Source organism: Mixophyes fleayi, chromosome 1 (genome assembly GCF_038048845.1).
Source record: "Mixophyes fleayi isolate aMixFle1 chromosome 1, aMixFle1.hap1, whole genome shotgun sequence".
Classification (NCBI taxonomy): Eukaryota; Metazoa; Chordata; class Amphibia; order Anura; family Limnodynastidae; genus Mixophyes; species Mixophyes fleayi.
Genome location: NC_134402.1, coordinates 403329641 through 403352502, shown reverse-complemented (window position 1 = coordinate 403352502; position 22862 = coordinate 403329641). Strand labels below are relative to the sequence as shown.

At 37.4% G+C, this 22862-nt stretch overlaps 1 protein-coding gene across 1 annotated transcript in view; it reads right to left on the bottom strand.

The window, feature by feature from the left end:
- FER (FER tyrosine kinase) overlaps positions 1-22862 on the bottom strand; it is a 177275-nt gene that overhangs the window by 134628 nt on the left and 19785 nt on the right. Inside the window, exons 4-10 of the mRNA XM_075181517.1 lie at positions 19647-19923; positions 16553-16726; positions 13887-13986; positions 10033-10216; positions 8844-8981; positions 7128-7247; positions 2435-2557 (exon numbers count right to left, since the gene is read on the bottom strand). Coding sequence (XP_075037618.1) covers positions 2435-2557; positions 7128-7247; positions 8844-8981; positions 10033-10216; positions 13887-13986; positions 16553-16726; positions 19647-19853 — 1046 coding nt within the window. The 5' untranslated portion in view covers positions 19854-19923. The remainder of the gene's footprint in view (positions 1-2434; positions 2558-7127; positions 7248-8843; positions 8982-10032; positions 10217-13886; positions 13987-16552; positions 16727-19646; positions 19924-22862) is intronic.

The window sequence follows — 22862 nt, the reverse complement described above, 5'->3', positions numbered from 1 at the left end:
ACAGTAAAAAAAAAAAAAATAAAATACGTCCTGGTCAATAAAGAAAAAAAAACAAAAAGAAAAAAACCACAGTCACCTGATCTCGCAGCGGCTCCCGGCAGTCTCCTCGCTCCCACTGAATGTCGGGTGTGACGTCATCACGCCCGACGTCATTTTCAGTGAGGATTCAGCGAGGAGCACTGCTGGGGCAGATAGGAGCAGCGGCAGCGCAGCATAGAAGAAAGAAGAACAGAAGAGAACAGAAGAGATAAAGGTGATGTAAAGGTAAGTAAAATAGTTATATTACACAGGTGATGATTAGTGAGCACTCACTAGGAAAGCTAGGGAAGGGATCCGGGATGCTGCCACTGCCTCACTCGGAGACAAGCCTGTTCTCTCCAGTGCAATAAATGTATGTTATAAAAGTATGTGAGGCTAGGCGCAAATGTACCTTCGATATTAACACTTGCTATTCGTCATTAATCTATTCGGGTGGAACTCATTATTCATTTGGACTATGTCTACATATGTGCATCTGTTAAAGTGTTCAAGCAAGTGTTAATATTTAAGGTACATTTAGAAGAGGACCTTATTGAATACAGTCTATCTTTCCCTGTGTATCCATTCCCTCCCCATTTGCGCCTAGCCTCACAAAATTGCTATATTAAGTACATATTGTGTGTGGGCAGGCATTGTATTTATATTATGTGTGTGTGGGCAAGCATTGTATTTGTAGTGTGTGTGGGCACAGGCATTGTATTTGTATTGTGTGTGTGTGTGTGTGTGTGTGCGCGCAGGCATTGTATTTGTATTGTGTGTGTGTGTGTGTGGGCGCAGGCATTGTATTTGTATTGTGTGTGTGTGTGGGCGCAGGCATTGTATTTGTATTGTGTGTGTGTGTGGGCGCAGGCATTGTATTTGTATTGTGTGTGTGTGGGCGCAGGCTTTGTATTGTGTGTGTGTGTGTGTGTGTGTGTGTGTGTGGGCGCAGGCAATGTACTTGTATTGTGTGGGTGCAGGCATTGTATTTGTGTGTATATATATATATATATATATATATATATATATATATATATATATTGAGATAGCTATATGTATATAGATATATATATCATGCATTTGCAAATATGTGTAGCAGAATTCTTTCAGTAAAGTGCTAGCCACACCCCCACATTAGGTTGGCCACACCCACTTGGCAAATGTCACTACCACTTCGATGGGCGGTGCCGGTGCCCTGTCTCGCCCAGGGCACTGAAATGTCTAGTTACGGCACTGTATTTATCACTCCAAATGCAAAACAAAGTCCAACTTGAACATCAGAGCAAGTTTAAAGCCCTTCAACAAACTGTTCACACATAATGATTGTGAGTTTATCCTTTCCATTAGTCTGGGTCTTGGGGGGGGGGGGGGACACAAAAAAGCTAGAGTGTTTGTAATACTTGCTATTGTAAAAAGAAGGTGGATTTACTCTTAAACTTTATACTTAATGTAATAGTGTTTTTTAAATTGTTAGGAGTCTAACAAACTGCTAAACAAAAAAAAGAGAAGTTGAAAGCCACTGGTCGACAAAAAATGGACATGGTAAGGTTAGAAGGTTATTAGGATGAATTTGGGGGGTGGTATGCACCAATGAGGAGCTGGTCTAATCTTGTCTCAATCTTCCCTGGATAAATGTTATTTTACATTACAAAATTTTTATTTTTTTTTTTAAAAAAAAAGGCAGTCTCTTTTGTTAACATTTCATTACAAACATAACCTGCCTGAATGTATCTAACAGGCACCCGATAATGATAAAATCAGAGTCCTCTGCCCGAGGGGAGAAATAATGTGCCGTTATAACCGGCCGACATCAGCAGGTTTAGAATGTACAGACAATGCTAACATTACTATAGAACTGGATGAATAATAATATATTTAACTTAACATTCTATCAACATAAAGTGCTGTTTACATTGGAAAGAGAAAATTTATTTGGGTAGACAAACAAAATTTTAAAAAAATATATGCATTTGTTCAGGTTAAATTGGGTGAAATGCCTCTAGGCCTAATGATATTACTCCTGAGCATAGCGATACGAGTATTATTAGATTTTACCAGACATGTGGCAGTTTATAAACATACAATAGTCAAGAAAGGTGCAGATAGAAAAAAATCATGCTAGCTTCCTTTATATTTTAAATCATTGATGCTGAATGACAAGTGATCAGGACCAACTAAAAAAGAAAAAATAATAATAATACCTTTATAAATGGCTGCAAAAATAGAGTTACTGAAGCAAAAGAAGCTCTAGGAATTTCAGTGTTACTAGTCATAATGCAATTGGAGCAGAGTTATTTGGACAAAAACAAAAAAAATGTGGATACTCATTCCTCTAGTCAGCTGTGACTATTAAAAGGACAAGAACAAACATAACTTTGCAGGAATCAGCGGGTCACTCCTCAGACAACATACTTACTCAGACTTTTTTTCACAAGCGTTAGCAGATTCTTCCATATCTTTCTCTTTTTCAGCCAGGATTTCCTCTTTGCTTAAAAGTGACTGCTGTGTCTGTGCAAGCTCCTCTGATGCCGTTTTTAACCTGTAAAAATAAATAAATTGTGATGTGTTCCTAAGTGGACACAGAGGGCAACACAAGATGAGAAAATCAAGCCAGACGTAAAATCTGTGTCCACAAAAGGCAGCATTTAAACAAAAAACGATAAATCCGGTTTGGTTTTAAACACGGTAGAGAAGCCAATTACACATTTCCTTCTAACAAGGTCTCATACCAAGATGCAATAGATATGATCGAGAACTACATGTAGCTGCTTAATATAAAGCCCCAAACGTTCGTAGCCTGCTACTAAAATTATACCTTGAAATAAACTTGTGTTTTAAACCAAGTAATAATTTATGCCATTGGTCAATCAACTTTAAAATTACCTCCTCATTCTGAATATTTAAACTTTTACAATAATTTAAACCATATACTGCAGTGATGGTTGAGGCGAAGGACTACAATAAAAATATTGATTGATAAAAAAATAAATAAAATATAATCATACATAAACTGGAGGGTCCCTAACCGGGGAAACTCACGGCTCCTTGAAGCCAGGTTACCCGCATTGGCTCACTGGTTAGGGTGATTAGGGGCAATATTTATTAATTAACGCATTTTGAACACGATCCCTTTCAATCCTTATCGCAAAGATAAAGATTGAACTATCTTGAGTAGCTCTTAAAATTCTTCAACAGAAACAACAGTCATGAAAAACTGCTGTTCCTGCAAAAATGAAAACTTCTTTTTTCACTGCCTCTTCTCTCCTGACGACGGGTGTGATCCCCAGCAGCCTTGAAACTCCACGGGTGCATGTGCCGACCCAAAACCTCGGGCAGGCGCACAAACAAATCTGAGGAGGCGCTGGTCAGCTCTGCTCTTGAGATCAGAGCTGAAAAATAACACGTACGTCCTGAGCTGGCGTACATTAAACGTGAACAAGTTCACATTCTTGGAACGTGTTAAATTGCAGAATAGAGCATTCCCCATAGATATCTGTGATATCTGCTGCAATGCACTGTTAATAAATGTGAAAGATACTTAAATGCGCTTCAGTTCTGCCGTTTTCGGGGGATTTTCATGAAAAAAAAAAAAGGAATAATAAAAAGGTCCCTAAACCTCTAACAAGCAGTAATCTGCCCGGGAAACTTACTGCATGGTAAACAGTACATTTCTGTACACACCTCAAGCAAAACAAAATAAAAATACTCAGCTTAATATTAGCATAAAACACACAAAATCTGGGCGCTATGGTGACCTAGGAACTCAAATATTAACCTTCAAACCTAAATAAAGGAAAACTAAAAACAAAAGATACTAAGAGCGCTAGGTAAAACACTTCAATAATGTTTAATACAAATACAACATAGACATGTGCATGTTAAGTGTATATGGCCATAAACACCAAGGGATATATAAACATAACATATAAAATCAAATAACATACAGCTCCCTAATGAGGGAGTATAAAAATGGCAACAGCACTATAAGCAGATTATAGGGCTCATAAAAATCAATCTCAGTTATAGTAATGGAGCAACGATACTGAAGGCAGAAAAAATGCAAAGATGTTCAGTTATATCGATCCATACAGACTCCAGCCCGTGGACGGGGAAAAAAGATCTAATATTCCCCCTCGTGATTAGTCCAATGCACTAATTTATACTGACCATATTATGTCCAGCACAGCTCTGTGTGCAAATGTAGACTGCCAATAATATATTCAGCACAACTTGGTATGCAGGTAGATAGAGTGTTCCAAAAACAGAGATCCAAGTGCTCTATTCTATTAATATAGTCACCTTATCTTTTGATCCAGCCTGTGGAGTTTAACAATGTAAGAGATCCGTTTTTCATATATGCCCAATGTACTAATGAAGAGCTGTCAGTGCTGCTATAATTGTAAAAACCCAGGGGTTCTCGAATGCCAAAAACAGTTGCGATAGAATCCTGCAGCCAGAGGCTTAACGCGTTTCTCGGCTCTAAGGCCGTTTCATCAGAAGCTGAATCCCAATTAGAACTGCCACAGGTATTTATTTCATCAAGGGAATATCAGATGATCTAATTAGTCCCGTCCGCTCGCAAGCGGTCATGTGACCTCTCCTGTTACAGTCACACAATCAGGTTAGATCATTAATCTTATGTGTGGAAACCTGGCGATCCATTTGAAGAAAAGCTCTCCATTCGAAATAAGTGTCTATAATAAAATATATCCACTAACATAAAACTGATGAAATACAATATACTTATTAAAATTAAGAACACGCTATATGCATAATCCGATATTCACAAATATGACATCAGCTTACGATAGTTAAAACCACAATAACTAAAGACTCAATCTCCCCATGTAAATTGTTTTGATGGCAATCTACTATATCAAAACAATAAAGAATAATATTAGAAAAATAAATAATAATAAGATATATTAAGATATAATATATAGTTAGGCTAGAGGGACCTGGGGTTCCCAGGAGGTCTCCCATCCTAGTGCTGACCAGGTCCAGCTGTGCTTAGCTTCCACAAACGTACAGAAACATGGTAATATGACTACAAATGAATTATAGAGAACAAAGTTGAATAAAGAAAATATAACGTAAATAAATATCTAATATAACCAAGATTATATACTTTAGATATATACTTTAGATATATACTTTCCCGACTTCCGTCTATCTAAAGCGTGTCATTATTATTATTATACATGTATTTTTTGGTGTGTTCATTATTATCTGTATTATTATTATTAATAACAATATTACACTTATCTGCAACCCTTCACTTATATAATGTTTATCAATATTATATTTGGTTTAATCTTAGTTATATTAGATATTTATTTACATTATATTTTCTTTATTCAACTTTGTTCTCTATAATTCATTTGTAGTCATATTACCATGTTTCAGTCCGTTTGTGGAAGCCAAGCAGAGCTGGTCAGCAGTAGGATGCGCCATTACTATAACGGAGATCGATTTTTATGAGCCTTAGAATCTGCTTATAGTGCGGTTACCATTTTTACACTCCCTCATTAGGGAGCTGTATGTTATTTGATTTTATATATGTTATGTTTATATATCTCTTGGTGTTAATGGCCATATACACTTAACATTCACATGTCTATGTTGTATTTGTATTAAACATTATTGAAGTGTTTTACCTAGCGCTCTTAGAATCTTTTGTTTACTATTAGCATAGCTAGCAATTGTATTTTGTTAGCCCCTGCCTTGAAAGACAGGTTTTAATCTGACAGAATTCAAGGTGGATTTATCTTTGAAAAAGTCCCAGCTGTGACGAAACGTGTGGAAGAGCCGGATATACAATGTTACAGTCTTTGGAAGTCTTGCCATTATAACATCAACAAGTGTGCCTGGTATATGAAACAACAGTACTCCGCTCTCTGAATCGGGGGACAAGGCTTCCCTAGAGAAACCAGTTTTGATCTGCAGCAGCAGAGGACAGATTCCCCAGATAAAGATGCAGAGGGTGAGAAGACGACTTGCTGCTTTCCTTTCCATATCAGGGGACAAGCTGTTCCCAGAGAGCTTACTGCCATTCTGCTGTAGACAAGTTTAACATCTTCTCCACAGAAACGGAGAGCGATGTGAGCTGGTCTCTCTCTTCCTCTGTTTATCCCCTTTTATTTTCTTCATTGCTTCCACTTTATCGAGAAGATCTAAGGTGACGTGCTCAATAAGAGCTCTGTGATACTACCATCAATTCTGAATATTACATCTATTCATCTTAGGAAGCTAATTCACCTCTATGTGGAATTACATTAACTGACTACGATTATGGGAGATTACTTCCTTTAGTAGAGGTAGTTCACGTCATCATAATTTACAAAGTGCGCTTCCAATGTGTATCATTGTCAACTTTAACCAGCACTCCTTATTATGCAGACCTTGCCATATTATCATATTCATCTTTGTAATGTTGAGAATGTTTTATTGACATTGTGAATTGTACTAATACATCTTTTTAACTTATGTTAGGAGCCTTTTTGTTTGCTTTAGTCTTAAAACTATAAAAAAAAAAAATTTCACCTATGTTACCTGGTGCTCTTCTTGTTCTGGTTTTGAGTAGCTAGCAATTGTATCCATCTGCTGACCTAGTATTACTGTATAGTGTGCTAAGAGCAGAAGCGTTTATTATTTTACTGTTAGGAAAACCAGCTCTTCTGGTAAATGTCAGAGTGGCCAAATTGCCTGTCAGTGACGGAAAGTAACTAGTGCCACATGCTGGCAACCCAAAGAGCTACACGGCATCAGTTTAATAAAGCCAGAAACATTACTGCATGGAACTGTACATCATTACAAGCGTCAACACAGCAGAAGTCTGTTTTATCATGGTGATGCCAGAAAACCTCTATATCATACAACTATAGAAAACAAGGATGAGTAAACCTACTCAATCTGATTATTAGAAACATTTCTTTACTACTTAGTAAACAGACCTCCTAATGTTCTGCAGCGTACAAATAGAGGCCACCTACACATACACATTTATACTGAAAGAAACATTGCATTATTCAACATGTAGTAGCAAAAAAGTGTTTAAAGCCAGACATTATTTTTTTCCCATAAAAACTTCAATAAGCAAAATATCTTACATTGAATTTAAACCGTCTGCTGTGAGGTTGTTCCACATGATCTCATTAGCCTGCAAATTTTCAATTTCTTCCAGTAAAGACAAGTCAAATTCAATATCCTCTTTCTTGGACTCTGGTGACCTATTATAAGAAACACAATTAGAATAAATATACAACAATTTAATTAAACTAGAGAAAACTAGTATATTTGCTTGTTGTGCATATTATAACCATAAATACATTTAAAGATGATTTCTAAGCTGTATAACCTGAATACATGTACTTAGACCATGCGAAACAAGAGCTGGATAAAAAGCACCACCACTGTATGTTCCGTTCATGTGCTATGAAATGTAATTTGCAGACTGACAGTGTGGTGTCAGACAGGTGCTGTAAAACGCTAGCAGATTTCCAGCTTTAGAAGCACTCGCCTAATTATTACAGCATTTCTATCACGGCTGGAAAACCGCAGCACTTTTAAATCTCACAGATTACAATGAGACCTTAACACGCTCAGTAGGATAGGGCATGCTCAGGTAGAATGTTGGTCAGCGGTTTTATTGAGACTAGTCAGAAGGGGGTATTCAATTGTTAGCGCTAACGGAAAAAAAACGAGCGTTCCAAAAATCTTAGCGTTAATACGGTAATTACTCGCAGAATTTCAGCTCGCCGCTCCCTGAAATTCCGCGAGTAAACTACCGTATTAACACTTTTCGCGTGCAATATTACCGTATAACCGGTAATATTTTTTGAGCGCTCGTTTTTTTCCGTTAACGCTAACAATTGAATACCCCCCAGAGTGTTCTAAGAACCGCTCAACATCATTCAAATACAACATTCTTTATATGGAGAAGAAAGCTGTGAATGCTTCAAATGACCTGTCTGCAGCATAATTATCTTTCAGCTATGTGTTATAACACTACAAGATTAGACACCACAAGCCACTCACATACTATTGATTGTAAAGCTGGTATTCCTAGGTATGCAAACTCCAGGGCCTCCTATGCATCATGACTTGTGAGCTATAATTGGAAGGATTTGAATAGACTTCAGTCCATACTGACTGCACACATATCTATATGGAATTTGTATGTTCTCCAGATATTTGTGTGCTTCCACTGCCAATACATAGTGGTTATCTGGAAGAGCGTGCATGTGAAGACGGTTTATACCATAAGCTCCAATTGGACAGAGACTGATGTGAATGATTCATTATCCTCTGGAAAGTGCTTTGTAATATGGCAGCAATACACAAATAAACCATACTCAAAAGAGTGCTGTTTGCAACATGAATTTAAGCACAATTACTGAAGAGAACAAAAGCCCCTCTGTACTTTATTACAACTTAAAGCCACATCAACTACGTACACTACACTAAAATTTATTATATCCATTATACATTTACACCAGCCATCAATCAGGTCATATCTGCTAGTATTTGGCTATTGACAAACCATTACTCATGTTAACAAGCAGTGTAATTCATGCATCCCCAAGAAAAACAATTGGTGTGTGCCCCACTACATAAACAATGCAGACACCATTAAATGTATGTAGCAGCATCCCCAAGGGCTGGTAATCTTGTTATTTTACAGCAAGTCATAACGTGAGCAACTACGAACATAAAATTAGGAAACCTTTATAGTCAAGTGGAGCTTTACAAATCCACCTGGGAAAGCTTAAACTCACTATTAAGGATTTTATTTTTTTTTTATAAAAAAAAACCAAACAAGTTACCTGCTTTTTTCAATGAAGTTTTCATACTCTGTACTTGGATTTATTTCTTGAACACACATCTCAATTTCTTTGTGCACAGCTACAATTTCATCGGACACAAGACTGGTAATTTGACAATATTCATCAAAAATCCCTTTGCTAGGGTGAAAAAAGATAAAACACTTTATACGAGATGATCTGGTGTACAACATGTCCAGAGTACAGGATGCTCCAAACAAAACTCTTCCCACACCACAGTTCATAAAACATGTTACATACAGTACCATGTCTAACTAAATTATGTATGATAATATCTACACCTACCTTAAAGCATGCTCATTTTTTTTATTTTTTTTTAAAGACAAACTAAACAAGGTGGGGAAAACAAAAAAAGAAAACAAAGAAAAAAACAAAACACATGATCAAGAGAAGGCAGCTCATGATTGGTCCTCCCGCTTACAACCCCCCTCTCTCCTCCTCCTCCTCCACCATTTAATGTTGGTTAACAAGATGGATTTGGTGGTTCGAAATAACAAAACCAGTAGAGTCTGAGAAGAACAATGAGCCTGATTTATTAAGGAAAGTTAAGTAAAAAATTAAGTTTTCTTACTCAAGTTTTCTGGACAAAACCATGTTACAAAACAAGGGGTGCAAATTAGTTTATTATTTTGCTCATAAGGAAAATATTGGCTCTTTTTTCATGTAGCGCACAGATACTTGATAGCTTATTTGTTCACTGAAATTTTAAGTTGATCTGCCCCAAACATAAATTTGCCATCACATTTTAAATTTACCTCCCCTTCCAATGCAACATGGTTTTGCCTTACTTGCTTACTTTTGCTTAACTTTCCTTAATGAATCAGGCCCAATGAGATTAGATGCCCCTGGGGCACCGGCTAGGGTGAACCTTAGGGAAGTAATTTCCTAGGTGGTAGCCGAGCTTTAAAAAACAAAACACTAAAAATGTGAAACACAGAAGGCAGATATCCTGCTTAACAGACCTACTGACAAGTCCTTGTGTCTACAGGTTATGCCTTATAAAAACAAAAAGCTAGTGCTTCTCAAAATCAGAAACAACTTGGAAGAAAAGTGGGGAAACAGCATACAAGACATAGTTATTCTATGTTTAAGCTCAAAATAAAAAAATACAAAAATATAAAACATAAGAAACAAGAAATCATGTTGCGTACGCATTGGAAACCTTTCTTACAGGGCTTTGATCATTTCCTCCTGCATGGTCTGTAGAGAATCTAGTAGAAGAGGAAGAGTGGAATCATAGTACTGATTCTGGTGAAGCTGGGCTCCTTTCAGTGCGAGAACATATTGGTTGTGGAGCATGTGAAGCTTCATGGTGGCTTTGTCATACCGCTCTCTGGCTTTTTCTGTCTCTTTTCCTGTATTGCACAAACGAAATCACCACATTAATAAACAGCTGCTTATACTTCTAAACTTACATAACAGTTTATTCCATAAAGAAGGATTCCTGAAGTCAGACAAATACATTCTAAACCTGAATAATTGTACGGTGGTCCAGCTGCAATACATAATGGGAAATCAGTAGGTTTATACAGCATTATTCATCTGCTATATATTCTTTCTCCAGCATACATTCATTACACACTATGCACACAGACTTATAAAGCTCCTCCAAAACTAGAACTCCTCAGCATTCAATGGCCACTCACTGATGCCTGAAATAATAGTTAAACTCTCTGCACAGCAATGAGAACACCTTATTCAAATTACCATTTAACAGAGCTGCTTATCTAGAGGGTCAAAGATTTTATTTTTATTGATTTTTTTTATTATATTTATTTATTTTTACAAACTTAGAACAATGTGCTCAGTACAGACATGAAAGCGTACAATCTTTTAAGTATTACTTTAAAAATAAAATTCCATTTAGTTTGTTAGGGCCCAGCTTCTGATTAGACCACATTTTAGGCAAACTTAATGGAGTAATACAGATAATCCAGAATGGCTCAAAAACTCTCATTCACAACTATCTTATACACTATATCTTTTCCAGGGAGAATTACAGTCCATAAAAATCAGATCTGCAGAAGGCAGGTACTTCTGGATGATTTCACATCTTACTGCAAATGTAAAAGTTGCATTATAAAGTGTGGGGATAATAAAAATAACTTTGTGGCAGTAAAGCGCTCGCCGACAGGTAACCACAGTGTGGTTCCCCTGCTTGAACACAAAGTTAAGCGCAGCTTGAACACTTGTCAAAATAACGATAGACAAACTTGTTTAAACTGTAGATATTTTAACTGCATTTGTCACAGTAATCTACTGATCACCATCCTAATGTGTTCAACTTCCAGTGAAAGCAGCACAAGGCAATATAAAACATGCCTATATTAAATTCACTAGGAGTATCCCATGTACATTACTATCACCAACATAAAAGTACATTACTATATAGCAGCAGTGAGTGGGGCATTCTGAGTTAACAAACATGTAATTACAAAGCGCTACAGAATTTGCTGGCACTTTATAAATAAATGTTGGTGATGACGATGATGTGGTAATAGCAGAAACAAGAACTGAGGGAAAATGCTGATGAAATGGAAGGAAAGCATAAATAAAACCACAACAATTATATTCGTTAATTGACAATTACGTGGGCGCCATTTGAGCACGGTCGGTGCCACAATCTCTGTCGCCAACCTATGCCGTGATCCCTCTATGCCCCCCCCCCCCGCCAACTCCTCTGTCTGTTCATAATATCCACCCTCTGCGCACTTTATGTCACAGCCCTGGTGGGGGCAGCAGCAGGACTCTGTATGCGACCAGGATAAATTGAATCCTCAATGATGGATGGGTAGAGTCAAATGGTGACAATATAATTAACAAATCACAACAGTCCTTTAGAAAATAGTGCTAAATAGTATTATAGGGTTATGTTACCCTTGAAACTTACATTAGGGTTTTTGCTTTTTTATTTTGTTTTCAGCACATCCGTATGTACATAAGCAACATATATAAATAAGATCTGTATAAAATGTGAGCAGTTACATCATCACATCAGCCTACTATACATTTTTAGGATATGATAATGTTCTGTGATGTATAAAACTTGCAAATATAGTTAGTGAACTCTTCAATGACCTCTGACAAACTATTTTTAACAATGAAATGTTATGAAATACTGAACCAAGCACTAGTCACATGACATCTCAAGGAGTAAAACGCACTGAACTCATTGAACCTATGTTCCACACAGCAGATGTGCCACTGTAACCTAAATGAACCATCATTTACAATTAAGCTGGATCATGCATGGATGGTGCTCATCGAATCAGGTAAAATACATTGGTTTACCAAATTAATTCCCTTTTATTTTTATGAAGCACAAGCTGCCGCGGCTACAGTCACACATGGTCTGATTCATCTTCCAGAATCAGCATCGTTTCAACACTGCCACTTCTGCCTTTGCTGGTTTCTAACAGATTGATTTAAATAGCCAAACAAATGGGAGAAAACAGATGAATTATGGCCAACCTCCACCGCACATATTTGTTTTTTGCCAGGAAACACTTTTTGTGAAGGAAATATTTGCAAACACGAAACAAGTCCACTAAAATGTAAAAGCCTAATTAAATGCACAATGATATTCTACTTGTCGCGATTGGCATAATGCTATGAATTATGTCGTTTTCAATATTTAACATGGTTTTGTCAAAGCAATAGTAAAACTGCCCCACCACCTAGGTAAATGTGATACTCTCATACTCCCCCCTCCCTATCCAGGCCCCCGGGGGTTGCACAATGTAGCCGCATGGCTCCTCTATTTCATACAGACACACTCCTCCAGCTCACACTCCCTTCCGTCACCGTGTAAAGATAATCCGCTCAATTGATTTGCTGGATCTATGTTACAGCCACAGAGGAGGCTCCATGCAGACTTTTTTCAACTAGGAGTAGGGGGCACATTAGTAAGTGGCAGTGTCGCTTTTAATAAATACACACAAAAAAAAAAACAAACACAATGATATCTAGAAAATTTTCTTTCATTACATAGTTGATGTTTAAAACTGAATCCTAAAATTAAAAAACGAAAAGAAAAATAAACTACACAGTCTTCTTAAAACCAGAGTAGACATATGCCTGCGCTTGGTTAATCCCATATTATACAAGGGCCCATAAATGCCCTATATGTATATACAACAAAAAGGCAACTGTTGTTAGTGCTCGTCATTAACACTGCGTACTGTGTGTATCTAGCAAAATGAAAATATGAGGTATTGGTTCATATTTTAGTCAAAATATTTAAGCCTGCACAAAAGCATCAATGTTACCTTATTGTATGCAGATCCTACACTGACCTACATGTTTCAAACACCATTAAAATGCATTTAAAATGAGATGCACTCACCTTCCGGGTACAGGGGCCGCTCCCAAAAAGGCCTTAAATAGGCCTGATACACAGTACATGACAAGATCTGATAGGGGCTAGATGTAAGCCCCTATAGCTGGGAGATGAGTACATTCAATTTAACTCATTTTAATGGCATTTGAAGCATATATATTTGCATAGGACCTGCATTCCATAAAATATACTCAAAAACGCCATAATTTGAGAAAAATCTATATTGAAGATTTCTCCTGAGTAAACTTCTAGACCAGGCCTGTCCACCTGTGGCCCTCCAGGTGTTGTGAAACTACAAGCCCCAGCATGCTTTTACAGTAGACAACCAGTTGATAGCTGGAAGGGCATGCTGGGACTTGTAGTTTCACAACATATGGAGGGCCGTAGGTTGGACAGGCCTGTTCTAGACCTTTGTCTTAATGTATAGTTCCTTGATAACGTGGCGGCCACTGCTGCATTGCTTTACAAGTATGATATTTCCTTTTATCTTTCCAGCTCACACGCATTACTGAATACTAATACTTAAGAAAAAGGTTTGATGTGCAGTGAAAATAAGACTTGAAACAATCATTTCATATATTTATGTGAATAATGTAAAATAATTGCAGCACAAGTGCTTCTTCTAAACAAAGGAGTTTCCCATTCAGTTCACATCTCACATAAAAGTGACCCTTTTTAAACCTTACCTTTTGCAACTGCTTCTTTAAATTTCTCCTTTGCTGAGTTCACTTCTTTTGTTAGTTGCCTGTAACTTAACTTCAACTTCTCCAATTCCGTTTTTGTTACCTAATTGTAAAAAAAGAGAAATACCTTTAAAGTTCCTGAACAAACTAAATAAAGTTGAAAAATGTGCTTAGAGTCTATAAACACTTTTTATACACTGCAGAATGCCACTTATGAGTTGTGTACAGGTCCTCCTTTCCCATTTATCTGTACACCTTATCAATTGCATTTCATGTTCCAATCACCCGGCTTAACCATCATACAAACATATCCTCAGTTATCCCCATTTCTCAGCATTCAGGGCGATTTCCCAAACTTGCTGCATTATTCCACATATTGACCATAAACCTAAACTGTTAGTCTCAGAAATTGCGGTTCATAATCTTTATCTCCGACTCTGAATCCAGTGTTCATTACCTACCATCATATCTCGAGGCATTGGAAGTGCAAAGAAAATTATGATGACAATGCGTAGCACTCTCTCTAACATACACTTTGCATAAATCTAATGCCGATATTATGCAGACAGCATAACATTATGCAATTATATATAAAATTAAAGCATAACATTATTTTGACAATGCATAGCCCTCTTTCTAAAATACACTTTACATAATATCAACACTAGCTTTATGCAGAGAATTTGTACTGTAAATTATAATGCTATATATAAAGTCACTGAAACGTTCTTTATATTAGGTCACAGAATACAGATGTACATTGTTTGGGACAAGTTGTATTAATTAAAGGTAAAGTTGTTTGTCTTATTATGAAAGGTGTTTCTTTAAAATTGCCCCACTGCCTAGTAAACATTTGTCCCAAGGCAAACTATGCCTCTAGCTGAAGACACAGAGGCTGACATAATACAGAAGAGGCAATATCATTTTGTTAAAAATCTTTATCTGGCTGTGGAGGTTGGGTGCGAGTGGGAGAACCAATCAAAAGCTACAATCTCTTGATTATTATCGGCCGGGGTGCAAGACGGAGGAGCCAAATAAAAATGGCTGCACGGGGGCTCAGGCTAAGGGGGAAAGGTGACTGCTAGAAGTGAAAGTTGTTGTTTTGTTCTTTGTAAAGAAAACTCCATATGTAGTCAGCTGACCCCATGGCTCTGAATAAGTGCAATTCAACAACTCAACTCTAGGATTGGTGATTACTGACATCACAACTCATTGAAATACATTTTCACGTAAATGCAAAACGTGTATTGTAGTCTAATTTGCATTATATACATGGTTTGTACAATACACATACAGTCTATTCTTTCAAATAAGTAATCTCCAACGCGATGTACAATACAACACAAGGGAATTCTACATGGCATAAAACTGCAGCCTTTATTTTAGGCCAGTTATCAACAAGTCTTTCCATTTCTATCTGCAGTTTTTCTCCTAGAGCATATCTTATGATAGGAGCAAATTATATAATTGTTATACTTTAATAGTACAGTGTTGTACTAGCACAGAAAACCATGAAAGGAGCTAACAATTTGGATGTATGAACCCCATTTAATATAGAAGTGCATTTCATATAACAATCTTCATACACAGGTTTGACAGAAGTCCCCTGTGTTGTTAGCTGTTAACCTATAGATGTAGATTGGACACTAGCTGTTGTTGCCCTAATTTGAAGGGTTCTGTTTACAGCTAAAAGAACCTTCTAGGATCGTCTGTACTTCCACATTGGATAGCCTAACAACTCTTGGACCATCCTATAGCCGCTAATATACTGTGAATTTGTGATTATACAAAAGGTGTGTACTATCTAATCAATAACTATCATTTTCTAGTTGCCGTTTGATATATGTTCTAGAGAATTATTTCCCTACGGGAGGCCTTATTGCATTGATGCACCTATGTTACAAATCTATGATTGGTGCAATATCTTGTATTGATTATATTCTCTGTATACAATGTTTCCTTTTTATTTTTTATTAACCATGAAAATGAAGGAGTTGGCTGTGGCTCGTGGGGGTTAAAGCTGTGGCACTCTGAAGGTTAGTGGTTTCTATGACATACAGCAAGTCTTCATATTATGTTTCCTAGGGGATGCAGTATTAAATTGCTAGAGCCAGAAGTTGATCACAACAGATCAACGTCGTTTCTTAAACAACACATTTGCTCCTGAATCCAGGGCATATGCTCTGCAGCTGGCACCTCTAGGGGCTCTAGGGGAACCCTGCTCCGTCTGCTATTTAATGCCCAGTCTGTGGTTTTCCGCCTGCATACATTCCCCATTCAGCCCATCATAACACTTGATCATATAAGTGGACCGGTCACTGCAGCCAACACCACCAATCATCATAGTAAAATAATTTGTAAAGAGGACATTAACATCCCAATTCACCAACTGGCTACCGGCTGTCACTGCACTACCCACATCGGAAAATGGATTAGCAGGACATGAACAATGAACATAATAGGAGCTCTGTCACTTGTCAAAAACTAACTAAAACTAACCCCCGAATAGAAAAATTACCAGATTCCAAAATTTAATTTTATAGTTACCTAGCAAGTCAATAGTAGTCCTAAACAAATAAATGAAGCTAATCATTGTCATTAGAAAGTGAACCAGTGGCTCTGAAGGATAATTGAAGATATACTGTTGGGACTTCATTCCAAGAATCTACCTTGCACATCTCTGCCTCGATCTGCTGGTGAATACTGTTGTAGCTCTTCTTTACTTGCTGCTTGTCTTTGATCATGACTGTGAGGCGGTGGAGGGGTCCTGCATTTAATTCCTCTGCATGGGTCTTCATAATCTTACTCAACTGTTCAGTCTGATGCACCATGTGCAGCCAAGACTAAAAGTTAACATACAAACCATTAATTCATACTGTTAATTACAAGTAGCTTTATATTGTTCAACATTAACACTGTGAACATTTATTCTTTCAAAAATTATACAGCAATACTATGTTAAGAATCCAAAATATACACTTTAAACCGAGAATTCCAACAAGAAAAACAGAAAATTAATTTTTAATCTCTCTCAAGTAAACACCAGTTTCCAAACTTTACTTAACCGGAGTCCAGTGTTGAGAATATCCCCAGACATCCCGTGCATGCCTGTCACCCCTTCCCCTCGCTCCTGCACCTTCTGGCAGGACACGTTTTGTCAGTGGATAATACTCACACAGTCTAGTAGTGAGGAGCAGCAGACATTACCAACATCCACCAACAACAGATGGAAGCGGGAGAAAGCGGTGATCATGCCCAGAAAGTGAATGTGATTGGTTAAATCTGAACACAACAGCGAGGTTATGAAAGTGTTCATGATATGTAACCAGCGTATTGTAGGTTTATTTGTTTTTCTTACTTTCACTTATTATTAGCAAAAATTGTCTATTTGTTTTCACTTGAATATTGTTGGTTGCATTAAAGGAGGAAAAGGATCAGACATGATTTATCTTGATTTACATCACAAACGCCTGCAATTTTAATAAGCGTGTGTAGACTTTTAATAACCACTGTATATACCAGCGCCTGATTGTGTTGTTAAAAGTGTTCTTATTTGTTTAGCAATCACTATGGTGCACGGACTGATTTTGAGCTCCATAGCTGCTGTGTTTCACAGGCTTGAAGCCAGTTGAAGCCACTTGTGCTTGCAAGTCACCTTTTACACTGAACTACTGTGCGATTGTAGATCCCAAGGAAAAACAATATACTGGGTAAGGAGGATGGATGGCTTAGATAGACAAGACAGAGGTGCCCAAAACATGCAGCAAGCCATACCATAATAATACATTCTGTACTACTTTTTGCTTACATAGTGTCCTGGCTTCCTCCATGCTTTGTACACTTCTGCTAGACTTCTGCTGCCCGACACAAAGTTCACAAATCTACCCGAGACCCAACATATCTATATCATAAGTACTCTGTGAATACGCCCAATTTTATGTATCATCATCATCATCATTTATTTATATAGCGCCAGCAAATTCCGTAGCGCTTTACAATTGGGAACAAACATTGATAAGACAATACTGGGTAATACATAAAGACAGAGAGGTAACAGAACTCTGCTTGCAAGCTTACAATCTATAGTATATATGTATGTATGTATGTATGTATGTATGTATGTATGTATGTTACAAAGAAGATATAAAATGATAAGTGTAAAAATTTACTTTAAAAAAAAAAAAATAAATGGGAGAGAACAGTGAAGTGCAAACGATCAAATCGGATTGGGAGAGAAGGCCTTGCCCTTATGGGTGTGTTTTGTTTCACAGGCACTTGAACAGCCATTAAAACAGTTAATTGAACCCTATAGAAAATCGCAGTGTCAGTCCACCTTAACCGTTCTACGTTGAAGTAACACAACAAGCTCCATTCTTGTTCTGTCAAACATTCTAAAAGTGTCCCTGTGTCCAGGCACCATTTCTTATTTAAAAGCGGTATATCAGCGCCTGAAACTACAGCTCTACAGAAATCTGCAGCTGGCGCGTAGTAAGTACAACCCATAAGAGATCATATTCTCTCTACACCTTTTCTAGTGAGAAAATCTGTGGAGTCTATCTCCCAAAGCCTCGCCTGTCAACTGTGACCATGTGACCACTAAGCTGATGCCTCTGAGGATGTATCAAAGAGAGGTAAATGATGATATATTTTTATAATAATTTTATGAGGTTATTTGTGGACCCATTTCTACTTAATTTTATTTCTTCAGTATGCAAGTCTGTGAAAAGGGCTACTAAAGCCAAAATGTATGGTAGTAGACAACATGTAAGTACTATGGGCCTCCTTCATACTAATCCTTTACACTACATGAACCATCAGCAGTTTGTATTCCAATGAATGGTAATAGCTAAAAGTTTTAGGAAGTGATACCTAGCACAATGGAACAGTCTCAATACATGTGTATTTCATCAAAATATGTGGTGGGGGAAAACCTACTGAGAAATCTACTCTCAAACAAATCCAGTAATGCTTACTACACTGAAAATCACCACATTTTATACCACACCCCCTGATAAAAACTATCCAACGTTTTCTGAAATGAAATGATGTATAAATCAATGATTTCAATGCTTTGTTTTTGCCATAGCACATTCTTTTTCTTCTACTACCATACCTAAGAATACAAACATTTTGCCTAGTGTGATTTCAGACAAAAAGTCAGTTTAAATATCAAGTACTGAACAGAGCATTGGAAAACTGAATCAATTAAGGAGGCACAAGCAAGAAGCTAAAATAAATGCTTCTAGCTCTTACAGAGCTCATCTGAAAAACATGAAGAAAGTATTGCATTTACATTAAAGCTGCATTACCACCTAGGAAAAGATGTTACTAATGTGTACCCCTCCACTTGTGCAGATCGACTTAGTTCACTATGGTTACATGATGGCACTAGGGAGAAAGGGAATGAGTGGGAGGATTAATCACACATCTCTTAACTGCAATTTGTGATTAGATTTCCCACTCATACCTCCCGCCCCCTCCATGTTGTTTGGACAGGCTGTAAAAGGAACGGACAAACCCTCAGAAAACAGCAGCAGGTGAAATAATTTCCTCGATGGTAGGGCAGCTTTAAAAGCCAGACACAACCAATTAGAAGAGGACATGTATTACATAAGGCTTTTGGAATTTCAGGAGGCAAACTTGGCAAAACAAACCCTAAACTAATCAAATCACTCATTTTTTATTTTAAACTCCCCCATCTCTCAGCAAATTTAGGAAAACAAACAAAAAAAGCAATGCAGTAATATATAGAGCAAGCCTTACCTTGGACACAGTGCTAATGTAATCTAGCTGAGAGGCACATTCCTTATCAACTTGGTTACAAAGATTTTGTAGGGTTGAGGCATAATCTTTGTCACTTTTAATTCTCAAAGACAAGAATTTCTTTACAGTTTCCAAAAGACGCAGCTCCCAGTCTTGTAGCTTTAGCAAAGCATCATGTGAGAATTTAAGATCCTTGCCAAACCCCATCTTCACCAAGGCACTTGGAGGGTCTGGTGTTGATAGAGAATTTTCTTTTGGTTAGCACATACCCGGACGTCTGAAAGAAAGCCAGAAGTCTCAATCAGGAAGAGGAACATTTGTGTTTCACTACTGAGTGCATGTGAACAATTCTCAAATAAAGTGGTATAACATATATAAAGTGTTTCATCAGCTCTGTATAGCTTTAACCTCCAATAACTAAGGGAAAATATATGATTTGTTAAATATGTGTTTACCAGTATATTATCTGCTGCAATGCGATTTGTTTTACTGCACACGCACAGTAAAAAAGTGACATTTTATGTTCAACGTAACTTGCACTTGTCACCCCCCTATGCAAGGAAAAACCAATCCTCCAGGGGGCGATATAAGTGCACGTTTCTTACAGTAAGTGTGGCAAGCTCCCTGGAAAGGTATGTTATTACAAAATGGGCCACCAACACCCCCCAAAAAAGAAAAACAATTAGTAACACCAGTGCTTATAGCATGGTCCTGTTAACACTAAGGCAGGAAGACATATAGTGTGAGGTACCCCTCACATGTGGCATCCAACACCAGGCTATGCCTGGATGGTCACACTATAATAGGGAGACCCTAAGTCATGTGTGCCAGTCTCAGCCTGGTCATCACATGGCAGAATTCCCTAGAGGATATCGGGCCTGCAAAAAAAAAAAAAGACAACAATACCACATTTTAGAATGATTTTACTACTTTACATTCATTTGAGCCAATGCTTATCTAAAATGAGGGGGAGGGTCACAAAATGTGTATTACAAAACTGATATGAATATAAAAATGTAACATAGAAATAAAATGTGCCACTCTGTATTTTTTCACATGCATATTCACCTTAAATCCAACTGTTTAGTTGTAGGGCAAAAATAACAATTCTAAGTTCTGTTTTCGGACCACTTGCCAGACACTACATAGACTCCTATAGCTCGGGTGGTTTTAAGAACATTAGAAATGATCTATGAAATTGCTTTGGTTGACAGCTTCAATGTAAGTTGCCCTTTCTTTTAGCTCTTTTTATACTCTTTTTTTACCTACTTTCTTTAATATCATCATCAGTTATTTATATATCGCCACTAATTCTGCAGCGCTGTACAGAGAAATCACTCACATATGTCCCCACCCCATTGGAGCTTACAGGAGAGGGAGAGAGAGGGGGAAGAGAGTAGGGGGTAGAGGGGGGGAGCAGAGAGGGGGTGGGGGAGAGAGAGACTAGGGTCAAACTTGTTTTAAAAGCAGCCAATTAACCTACTAATATGCTTTTGGCGTGTGGGAGGAAACCGGAGCACCCGGAGGAAAGCCACGCAAACACGGGGAGAACAAACTCCACACAGATAAGGCCATGGTCGGGAATCGAACTCATGACCCCAGTGCTGTGAGACAGAAGTGCTGACCTTAACATATAGGATACATTTTGTCTTAAAATTATAATTCAGACCATGCAGTTTATTTTTACTGTAAGCTATATTATACAAATTCCCACACACCAACCTAATGCACCAGATTGTTATTTTTTTTCTAGCATATTTTACAAAATGAAAAAACTACTTGTTGGCTCCTTTTAGCTACAATACTTTTATTCCCCGTATATAAGGTTTCTTTTTTACTTAACTATATTTTATTTTCACAGATCTATATTTAGGGGATAATGCACTGTTTAAATAGCCTATTTCTGAAATGTTTAAATACTTAAAATAGTAAATCCTGGAAACAATTAGCTTATAGATTAGTTATTGTTGAAAGAAAGTGACTGGACATAGGACAAATTGAGGCCGAAGACATTTAGGAAAGTTTGTGTGTACATGTGATCACCATTTCAGGTGTATTATATATCTACCTCATTCTGTCCATTTGTATTTAAGAAAAAACCTTGCACACTTAGCACAAATAACAATGGATCAGTAAGTTACTTGTTCACTTCTCACATTGAATACTCCTGGAATGCAGGAAGAGTAGTTTCTTAAAAGGCTCTGATGTGTAGGATCCTTAAGTGGAGGAGGAGAAACACAAATAAAAGGGACAGTAACATCAAAAGCTTTTATTGCTTAATTGAACCTTACATGGGGAATTTATGTTCCAGATATAATTATGTGCTGTCAGTGTCCTAAGGCGAGCTCAGAGAGGACAGAAACCTCCTGTAGAGCAGAAGGGCAAAAGCTTCTCCTTAATAGTGAACTCTGCAATTACACTAACCAAAACCAATCACAGACTAGCTTAAGACATACAACAAATATATATATATATATATATATATATATCACCTGAAGGGATAGGGAGTCTAAAGATTCCATAAACCCTCTACACTCCACAGTGAATTACGAGTAACCACACAGGCCCACCGAGTACAGCATAACTACCGGTAATAATTTTATAAGGGAGGAAATAAAGTATTCTGTAAACGTAATCAACATTTTTCCTTACAGCTCCATGACAGCACCAACAATATATATCACAGATTAATATATATTGATCTGATGAGCTTCATGATCAGAGGCCACATCTAGGCGTGCCTCGATATTCAGGTGACTGGGCCGCGTTGCAGTCCTAAAACCTACTTTATTGTGGCAGATGCAACTTCATCCAGGAAACAGATATAGCACTTGTAGGGTTTTCTTACAGATTCTTCGAAGGAGTCTCATCCACAGCTTCATAAAGCATACAGATGGCCGGACTGGTGATCTTGATCTTGGATCCGAGAAGAAAATAAAGGGATATGCGCACAACAAGACAGGCAGGGCTATCGCCTGTGATCTATGTGAATGCAATATAACTTTTAGGATGGAAGATGGTTCTGTTTAAAAAAACAAATTAATCACCAGTTCAGGTTCAATGGTAAAAAAAACAACTGTAGACTCTTGAAAGAAATAGACTAGATGTTTTAATATAGCAAACAACAATGATATTAGAGTATTTAGCTGTTAAAAAGAACTCAAGGCTGCAGTATGATCATTTTATCCAGTCCCTCATTAAGAAAGTCTATTAACA